This window comes from Schistocerca nitens, chromosome 6, assembly GCF_023898315.1.
Source record: "Schistocerca nitens isolate TAMUIC-IGC-003100 chromosome 6, iqSchNite1.1, whole genome shotgun sequence".
Taxonomy (NCBI): domain Eukaryota; kingdom Metazoa; phylum Arthropoda; class Insecta; order Orthoptera; family Acrididae; genus Schistocerca; species Schistocerca nitens.
The window spans coordinates 10551575-10562197 of NC_064619.1; the positions used below are offsets into that span (position 1 = coordinate 10551575).

The 10623-nt window shown below is 47.8% G+C and overlaps 1 protein-coding gene across 1 annotated transcript; it reads right to left on the reverse strand.

The window, feature by feature from the left end:
• Positions 1–290: 290 nt before the first annotated feature.
• On the reverse strand, positions 291–9313 carry LOC126262677 (translation initiation factor IF-2-like). The gene is made up of 2 exons (XM_049959451.1): positions 9211–9313; positions 291–1144 (listed from the first exon to the last, which is right to left on the reverse strand). The coding sequence occupies exons 1-2, from the start codon at positions 9311–9313 to the stop codon at positions 291–293; spliced, it is 957 nt and encodes a 318-aa protein (XP_049815408.1).
• Between the last annotated feature and the right edge of the window lie 1310 nt (positions 9314–10623).

Genomic DNA, 10623 nt, shown 5'->3' on the forward strand with positions numbered 1-10623 from the left:
GGGCCTAACATTGCAAGGCGATATGAAATGGAACGAGCATTGTAGGAAAAGCGAATGGTCGACTTCGGTTTATTGGGAGAATGTTAGGAAACCATGGTTCACGTGTAAAGGAGACCGCATAAAGGATACTGGTGCGACGTATTCTTCAGTATTGCTCGAGCGTTTGGGACCCGTGCCAGGACGGATTGAAGGAGAGATAGAAGGAATTCAGAGACGGACTGCTAGATTTGTTACTGCTAGATTTGTTACTGCTAGATTTGTTACTGCTAGATTTGTTACTGCTAGATTTGTTACTGCCAGGTTTGTTGCTGCCAGGTTTGTCGCTGCCAGGTTTGTCGCTGCCAGGTTTGTCGCTGCCAGCTGCCCGGTTTGTCGCTGCCCGGTTTGTCGCTGCCCGGTTTGTCGCTGCCCGGTTTGTCGCTGCCCGGTTTGTCGCTGCCCGGTTTGTCGCTGCCCGGTTTGTCGCTGCCCGGTTTGTCGCTGCCCGGTTTGTCGCTGCCCGGTTTGTCGCTGCCCGGTTTGTCGCTGCCCGGTTTGTCGCTGCCCGGTTTGTCGCTGCCCGGTTTGTCGCTGCCCGGTTTGTCGCTGCCCGGTTTGTCGCTGCCCGGTTTGTCGCTGCCCGGTTTGTCGCTGCCCGGTTTGTCGCTGCCCGGTTTGTCGCTGCCCGGTTTGTCGCTGCCCGGTTTGTCGCTGCCCGGTTTGTCGCTGCCCGGTTTGTCGCTGCCCGGTTTGTCGCTGCCCGGTTTGTCGCTGCCCGGTTTGTCGCTGCCCGGTTTGTCGCTGCCCGGTTTGTCGCTGCCCGGTTTGTCGCTGCCCGGTTTGTCGCTGCCCGGTTTGTCGCTGCCCGGTTTGTCGCTGCCCGGTTTGTCGCTGCCCGGTTTGTCGCTGCCCGGTTTGTCGCTGCCCGGTTTGTCGCTGCCCGGTTTGTCGCTGCCCGGTTTGTCGCTGCCCGGTTTGTCGCTGCCCGGTTTGTCGCTGCCCGGTTTGTCGCTGCCCGGTTTGTCGCTGCCCGGTTTGTCGCTGCCCGGTTTGTCGCTGCCCGGTTTGTCGCTGCCCGGTTTGTCGCTGCCCGGTTTGTCGCTGCCCGGTTTGTCGCTGCCCGGTTTGTCGCTGCCCGGTTTGTCGCTGCCCGGTTTGTCACTGCCTGGTTCGAACAACATGCAAGCGTTTAGGAGAAGGTATGGGAAGTCCAATGGGAATCCCTGGAGGGAAGGCAACATTCTTTTCGAGAAACACTGTTGAGAAAATTTAGAGAACCGGCATTCGTAGCTGAGTGCCGAACGATTCTACTACCGCTGACATACCTTGCGCGTAAGGACCACGAAGACAGGATATGAGAAATTAGGGCTCATACGGAGGCATATAGACAGTCGGATTCCCCCCGCTCGCTATATTTGCCAGTGGAACAGGAAGGGAAATGACAAATATTGGTACAGGGTACTCTCCGCCACGCACCGCATGGTGGCTTGTGGAGTATCGATGTAGATGTAGACTTGTAATCTGCAATCTGCTGTCGCTTGCTTCAACAGAAAAATTAGATTAACGGTGTCTTCGCCTTTAGTGCAGCGCAAGTGCGCCAGTGTGTCTAGCCGTGTTCCGTAAGACACCGGCTACGTCGCGACGCTGTGTGCTGGTCGGCTAAAGGGGACAGGATGTGGACACGGAAGCCGCCCGCCGCCCGCCCTTCTGTTTAAACACAGTGCCCTACAAATTAGAAAGGTGACCCCAGACGCGGGGTCCCGGCGGCAGCTTTATTAAACGGTCGGCGCGCCCCAACCGGCCGGCTGGCGCATTTGCATCCGAAGCGAATAAATAACGCACAGAGGAAACCGGCTGACACCGGGGAGCCGTTGCTCCGATGATTGGTCGAAAAGGCGCAACACGCGAGACGGCGTCGAGCAGGCCGCCCGGCAACCCGAGAAGGCGCTGTGCGTGAACAGGTGGACTGCGAGGAGCGTGGTGGAGCGTGGTGGAGCGTCACCGGACACCGACCGCCGAAGCGCTCTGGGACTGCGGCCGCACTGCCGGCACAGTGCCCACCCTAACGACAGGTGAGGAACAGGGGCATAGTCACCCACTCTAAGAAAAAACAGAAACAGACCACTCACCATGAAGCAATTAATTTTCCGAATGCGACGAAAAGCGGAAGACGCGATCTACGAGGCTAAGTCAGTTATTATCCGCAATTTAATCAAATTTTTGTTTATTTTCGTCGTAGTGCTTTCTTTTTTTCTTGTTCCAACTTCGCAATTTTCAAGTCGCTGAGTTAGTCGAAACAAGGTCCCTGGAGTAAACAACATTCCATTAGAACTACTGACAGCCTTGGGAGAGCCAGTCCTGACAAAACTCTACCATCTGATGAACAAGTCGTATGAGACAGGCGAAATACCCTCAGACTTCAAGAAGAATATAATAATTCCAATCCCAAAGAAAGCAGGTGTTGACAGATGTGAAAATTACCGAACTATCAGTTTAATAAGTCACAGCTGCAAAATGCTAACGCGAATTCTTTACAGACGAATGGAAAAACTGGTAGAAGCCGACCTCGGGGAAGATCAGTTTGGATTCCGTAGAAATGTTGGAACACGTGAGGCAATACTAACCTTACGACTTATCTTAGAAGAAAGATTAAGAAAAGGCAAACCTACGTTTCTAGCATTTGTACACTTAGAGAAAGCTTTTGACAATGTTGACTGGAATACTCTCTTTCAAATTCTGAAGGTGGCAGGGGTAAAATACAGGGAGCGAAAGGCTATTTACACTTAGCACAGAAAGCAGATGGCAGTTATAAGAGTCGAGGGGCATGAAAGGGAAGCAGTGCTTGGGAAGTGAGTGAGACAGGGCTGTAGCCTGTCCCCGATGTTATTCAATCTGTATATTGAATAAGTAGTGAAGGAAACAAAAGAAAAAATCGGAGTAGGCATTAAAGTCCATGGAGAAGAAATAATAACGTTGAGGTTCGCCGATGACATTGTAATTCTGTCAGAGACAGCAAAGGACTTGGAAGAGCAGTTGAACGGATTGGACAGTGTCTTGAAAGGAGGGTATAAGATGAACATCAACAAAAGCAAAACGAGGGTAATGGAATGTAGTCGAACTAAGTCGGGTGATGCTGAGGGAATTAGGTTAGGAAATGAGACACTTACAGTAGTAAAGGAGTTTTGCTATTTGGGGAGCAAAATAGCTGATGATGGTCGGAGTAGAGAAGATATAAAATCTAGACTGGCAATGCAAGGAAAGCGTTTCTGAAGAAGAGGAATTTTTTAACATCGAGTATAGACGTGTCAGGAAGTCGTTTCTGAAAGTATTTGTATGGAGTGTAGCCATGTATGGAAGTGAAACGTGGACAATAAATAGTTTGGACAGGAAGAGAATAGAAGCTTTCGAAATGTGGTGCTACAGAAGAATGCTGAAGATTAGATGGGTAGATCACATAACTAATGAGGAGGTGTTGAATAGAATTGGAGAGAAGAGGAGCTTGTGGCACAACTTGACTAGAAGAAGGGATCGGTTGGTAGGACATGTTCTCAGACATCGAGGGATCACCAATTTACTATTGGAGGGCAGCGTGGAGGGTAAAAATCGTAGAGGGAGACCAAGAGATGAATACACTAAGCAGATTCAGAAGTATGTAGGTTGCAGTAGGTACTGGGAGATGGAGAAGCTTGCACAGGATAGAGTAGCATGGAGAGCTGCATCAAACCAGTCTCAGGGCTGAAGACAACAACAAGAACAGGTTAGTTTCGTTATCGCTGCCGTGCTGTTAATCATGGCTGCTCCGCTGTCTATTTGCACCAAAGAAGTGCGACGTTCAGTGACCCTTTTTTTTTTTTTTGTGATCGGAAGGCGTATCAGGGGGCGAAATTTATCGAAGTCTTTCGGTACAGTATGGGAACAGTGTTTTGCCACAACGGAGTGTCTACGAATGGATTCAAGAATTCCGAAATGCTCGCACAAGTGTTACGCTCGATGAAGAAGCCGGACGACCGTTTATCGCCACAAATGAAGAAACCGTTGAGCCCTCACGTGAAATGACTCTCTTATTCAGACGATTAACTATTGACGAAGTGGCACGTGGTCCGCAAATTAGTCACGGTTCTGCCTACGAAATCATCCGCAACAGACTTAGGTTTCATAAAGTTTGTGCAAAATGGGTCGGTCCCACGACAACTCACACAGATGCATAAACAAATGCGCTAGGACATCTGCAAAAACCATTTGGGTCGCTATGGTAACGAAGAGGACAACTTCTTAGACAGGGTCGTTACTGGTGACGAAACATGGATCCATCATTACGAGCCGGCGAGTAAACGGCAGAGTATGGAATGGAAACATGCAAATTCGCCGTGCAAGGAAAAGTTGAAGACCCAACGTTCCGCAGGAAAACTCATGCTTACGGTTTTTTGGGACGCACAGGTTCCAGTACTGGAACATGGGGAAAGGGTCACAACAATAATAAGCAGTGTACTTTACTGTGAGATGCTTACTGCCAGGCTAATACCTGAAATTCGAAGCAATCGCCGAGGATTGCTGTTAAAAGGTGTTGTGTTGTTGCACGACAATGCCCGTCCGCATACTGCTGCCCACACTGCTGAAACGCTCCAGAAACTCAAATTTGAAGTACTGGATCATCCTCCATATAGTCTCGATCTTGCCCCTTCTGACGATCACTTGTTTGGTCCACTCAAACAGGCCGTCGATTTGCCTCGGACGAAGCAGTGAAAGAAGCGGTGCATTGCTAGCTCGCAGCTCAACCGAGAACCTTCTTGTAGTGTCGGCAGACTTGCCAACACTATGCACACTAATTGAAAGAGGCGGCCAAGATGCACGCGCTAACTCACGAAGGATGGAGTGAGGTCTGAAACAGGATACGTAATGAATGTTATAAAGAAAAGTACGTAGCTCCTTGAATACTTAACTTTTAATACATCCTTGTATACATCGTTCTTGATGAGACATCTGGAGATAGTGGCGATACAAGTGAGACTCTTTAGATACAAGCTATCTAAGGCTAATGGCGCCTTGCTAGGTCGTAGACATGGACTTAGCTGAAGGCTATTCTAACTGTCTCTCGGCAAATGAGAGAAAGGCTTAGTGTAGTCGCTAGCAACGTCGTCGTACAACTGGGGCGAGTGATAGTCCGTCTCTCGAGACCTGCCTTGTGGTGGCGCTCGGTCTGCGATCCTGACAGTGGCGACACGCGGGTCCGACATGTACTAATGGACCGCGGCCGATTTAAGCTACCACCTAGCAAGTGTGGTGTCTGGCGGTGACACCACACTTCTTTCATGAGGGAATCAGCAAGCTTGTACAACGATGGACCAAGTGCGTTGAAACGCAAGGAACTGTCAAAAATTGATGTTCTTGTACGTTTCCTATTTGATTACAATAAAATTTTTTAACTACTTTGCGGTTAATAATTAACTTACCCTCGTACATTCACAAAAATTGGATGATTTATTCAAGAAAAACGGGCTTCACAAATTGACTAAATCTATAACGCGCTGGTCCACCTCTGGCCCTTAAGGAGCAATTCGACTTGGCATTGACTGATGGAGTTGTTGGATGTCCTCCAGAGGGACATCTTTCCAAACTCTGTCCAGTTGGCGCATTACAATCTCAAAATCCCTAGATAGTTGGAGGACCATGCCGATAATGATGCAAACGTTGTCAGTTGGGGAGAGATCCGGTGACGTTGCTGGCCAAGGTAGGGTTTGGCAGACACGGAAACGATCAGTAGTTAATCTCTCTGTGTGCGGGCGGGCATTATCTTGCTGAAATGTAAGCCCTCGATGGTTTGCCGTGGGGAGCAACAAAACGGGGCGTAGAATATCGCCGACTTACCGCTGTTCTGCAAGGATGCTGCGGATGACAACCGAAGGGATCCTGCTATGAAAATAAACAGCACTTCAGACCGCCACTCCTGGCTGTCGGGCCGTATGGCCGTTGGTATCTCGCCGCTGTCCGCGTCGTCTCCAGACACTTCCTCGGCCTGGAATCTCACTGACTGGAGTAGAGTTGTCTTCAGAGTTGAGTTCATTTCCGAATCGAGCCCCAGTGACCAGTGATGACGTGTCTGGAGGCGTCCCGACAGTGCTGGAATGCCAGCCTGACTGTCACCCGCCATATGGCCCGACAAGCAGAAGTGAGTGTCGGGAAAGCTATTTTTGTTCATAAAGGCACCCCTTTGGTTGTCACTCTTACAGCACAGCCATAGGTCGACGTTATTCTATCGCTCGTTTTGTTGCTCTTCACGGCAAGCCGTCCTGGGCTTACATTTCAGCAAGATAGCGACCACCCGCATACAGCCACAGTTCCTACAGCTTGTCTTCGTGCTTGTCAAATTCTGCTTTGGCCAGCAAAATCGCCGGATCTCTCCTTAATTCAGACGTCTGGAGCATTATGGGCAGGGCTCTCCAACCGTCTTGGAATTGTCACGATCTAACTCGATTTAAAGAGTACATCCAAGAACTTTGTTGTCAACAATTTGTAGGATACCCTTTGACAGAGACAGAGCGTAAAACATCCAGGCGATACGAAACATATAAAACCTCGATGGTGATAAGTGGCATTTTGTATAGCTCGAAGACCTTGACCCTGAATAACGAAAAGTGTGAAGTTATTCACATGAGTACTGAAAGAAATCAGCTAAATTTCGGTTACGCGATAAGTCACACAAATCTGAAGGCTGTAAATTCAACTAAATACTTACGGATTACAATTACAAATAACCTAAATTGGAACGATCACATAGATAATGTTGTGGGTAGAGCAAACCAAAGACTGCGAGTCATTGACAGAACACTTAGAAGGTGCAACAGGTCTACTAAAGAGACTGCCTACACCACGCTTGCCCGCCCTATTCTGGAGTACTGCTGTGCGCTGTGGGATCCGCATCGGGTGGAACTAACGGATGACATCGAAAAAGTACAAAGAAGGGCAGCTCGTTTTGTATTATCGCGAAATAGGGGAGATAGTGTCACAGACATGATACGTGAATTGGAGTGGCATTCATTAAAACAATGGCGTTTTTCGTTGCGACGGGATCTTCTCATGAAATTTCAATCGCCGGTTTTCTCCTCCGATGGAGAAGACATTCTGTTGGCACCCACCTACATAGGGAGAAATGATCATCACGATAAAATAAGAGAAATCAGGACTCGCATAGAAAAATTTAAGTGCTCGTTTTTCCCGCGTGCCGTTCGAGAGTGGAACGGTAGAGAGACAGCTTGATGGTCGTTCATTGAACCCTCTGCCAGGCACTCTATTGTGAATAGCAGAGTAATCACGTAGACGTAGATTTCCACGTAGAAGACTACATGTGTGTAACTATCTAGCTATCTGGTACAGTGTGTACCGATAGAGTATCTCGAGTAGATTACCAATTTCCGTACTTCCATAAGCCTTTTGACTCCGTTTCTCAGAAGCCGCTTCTAATCAGATTTTGTGACTATTGAGTATCGTCTCAGTTGTGCGAATGCATTCGTGATTACCTATCAGAAGTGTCACAGTTCTTATTAATTGACTAGATGTCATCTGTTGAAACGGAAATGTTTGTGGCCATCTGTTGTCTTCCAACCATGTAAACTCTGTGGGAAACAATCTGAGAAGACCATTTAGACTATTTTCAGATGATGTTGTGGTTTAACGCCTAGTAAAATTATCAGAACGCCAAAACTAATTGCAGAATGATTTGGACAAGAAATCAGTGTGCAGCGAAGAGTCATTTGACAGTAAACAATTGCAAGCCTGAGCTCTTCCGCACAAGTACTTTAACAAATCAGTTTTCTGGAAGAACGGGTCCACGGTTCCTAAAGTGCGCCATGAGCCTTGTACGGGCGGCAGCAGGCCGTTCCGGATTCATGGCGCGCTTCACGAACCGTGGACCGATACTTTCCGCTTACCTGATGATCCGCTTTGAATTAACTGAATAAGATAAGTGAGATACTGCAACCTTGGAGCTCTTCTGTACCTTTCATATATCCTGATAACTTACTTGGCAAGCCGCTAATTGCGTCATTTATTCATAGAAAAGGAATACTCGGTCCCGTCCATGTTGCAACTTTAATGTGTAACATGATGCTGTGGCTTCTAGTGTACGGAACCGGTCGTTAAATAAGTTATTTAGAAAAACAGCCAAGCAGTAATTATTCAAGATGTCTACTTCGGGCTGCGATTGTCCCTCATACAAGACAGGGTGTACTCCGTAAGGAGACATACAGGTTATGCCTCGGCGTTCTTTTGAACAAGTTTTAGCAAAGAAGGGACTCAATAATGATTAAATTACAATATGCTTGCAGTGCAATAGCAAAATGAACGAAGTCAAATGGCTTTGAGCGCGATTCTTGAAACTCACCTGTCCGCTGCAAGCCTGTGTGGCATGCAATGCCCCAACAACCAACTCAGAACTATACCGAACTTTATTTAAATACTGCAGCCTTACCATTCAGCCGCAGTCTGAAACCCATCCAGCAATGATAGGTGAATTACAGCGCGAATCTCGCCGCAAAGACGTTAGTTCAAATCAAATGGCTCTGAGCACTATGGGACTTAACTTCTGCCGGCCGGTGTGGCCGTGCGGTTAAAGACGCTTCAGTCTGGAACCGCGTGACCGCTACGGTCGCAGGTTCGAATCCTGCCTCGGGCATGGATGTGTGTGATGTCCTTAGGTTAGTTAGGTTTAATTAGTTCTAAGTTCTAGGCGACTGATGACCTCAGACGTTAAGTCGCATAGTGCTCAGAACCATTTGAACTTAACTTCTGAGGTCATCAGTCCCCTAGAACTTAGAACTATTAAACCTAACTAACCTATGGACATCACACACATCCATGCCCGAGGCAGGATTCGATCTTGCGACCGCTACCATCGTCCATCACTAGGTGCCAAGTGTGAGGTCGCAGGATAAGCAGGACAGTATGTCGCGTGTGTTGTCTTGTGCTGTCTCCATACCGAAAGTGTTCGGCTGTTGCGTTGACCATCATATCCTCCACATTTGAAAACATCTGCTGGTGATTTGTCGAGAGACAAGCACGCCACCACACCACCCCTCGCTGCAGTTGACGAACCCTGACAGAGTTGAAGGAGTGTGTAATGACGTACATGTGTGTGTCCTTCAAACTCAATTCGACTCGAATTCCAGTCGGGTTAGTGGCATTGTTGCTGTCTGAGTGGCAGCTTGAAACATCCCCTTAGAAAAATTTATGAATTACTGTGCCGCTCTAGAGGATCTGGCTGAGCCACTTGAGTACGCTGATCCACTGGGTGATGCTGGACCAGACGACCAGGATAAGCCACTGGCTCGGCTCGATCCATCTGGCTCGGCACGATCCGTCTGGCTCGGCTTGATCTGTCTGACTCGGACGAACCACTGGCTCGGCTCGATCCGTCTGGCTCAGCTGAGCCACTCGTTTGACTTGAACTCTCTGACTCGGATGAGCCACTGCCTCGGCTTGAACTATCTGACTTGGCCAAGCCGCTGGCTTGGCCGAGTCGGATGGTTCAAATCGAGCCACTGGTTCGGCCGAGTCAGATGGATCAAGCCAAGCCAGTGGCTTGGCAGAGCCAAACGGATCAAGCCGAGCCAGTGGCTCGGCCGAATCCGACAGATCACGCCGAGCCAGTGGCTCGGCCAAGTCAGAGGGATCGAGCCGAGCCAGTGGCTCATCCTGGTCACGTGGTTCAGCATCACCCAGTGGATCAGCCTACTCAAGTGTCTCAGCCAGATTCTCTAGAACAGCACAATAATTCATAAATTTTTCTAAGAGGATGTTTCATATGTTGACCCTTAGCCGGGGATACCTCAGTGGAATCTTCTGATGTTTTCTTGTAGTTTGTATAATTAGTGTAGCTATTGTTTATTGCTAGAGCGTAATTGTAGAGAGAATTTCCTTTGTAGTTGTAGTTTTTTATTGTTGTACAGTAAAACAGTTGCATGTAGATTTGCATCAAGTATTTCCCAGCTGCGCTTGCAATTAACAAGATATTATTTTCAGTGGTATGTTAATGTGTTTTCTTATTTTTGCTCTTCAAATTGTGCTTTTCTAGCTATCATGTGAAATACGTGATAATTATGGCGTGTGAAAAACGTTAACACTAGGCTCCAAAGTAAATTGAGAAATGATAGTGACGACAGGCGTAGCTGACCAGCACCACTCTGTAATGAATTAACAGACATTCAAAGTAGTAATTTGGTAATTGTGCATAGGGAAATGGAGCGGGCGGCAAATAATGGTGTAGGCAGTGAAATAATTAGTGAACAGGGAAGCATTATCGATCAATCGGTCGGCAACAGCTCGCCTCATGATTCCGAAATGACAGGACACAATCTTGCAAATACTGTAGATTCAGGTTTTGCGTCCTCACAGTTTTCTCAAATAAGTCAAGACACATTTTCTCCTTTTCAAAATGCGAATATTGTCGGTTCCAGTGCATTGCCGAATAGCACTGAGGAACATGTTTCAGACACCGGTGCATTGTTATTACAATTAATGGAACAAATGGGACAAAAATCTTCAAAAGTTAGACACAATGGAATAACACCAGAGACAAACACAGCAACAGCTTCAAATGTTAGACACCACGCTTAAACAAACACGTGAAGGTTTAACTACTGAGCTACTTAA

Bases quoted from the DNA above. Each gene is read 5' to 3' on its own strand.
- LOC126262677 (XM_049959451.1), bottom strand. From the start codon at position 9,313: ATGGATCGAGCCGAGCCAGTGGCTTATCCTGGTCGTCTGGTCCAGCAT. The intron at 1,145-9,210 runs GTAATTCATAAA...TGTTCGAACCAG, and splicing joins AGATCCTCTAGAGCGGCACA to GCAGTGACAAACCGGGCAGC.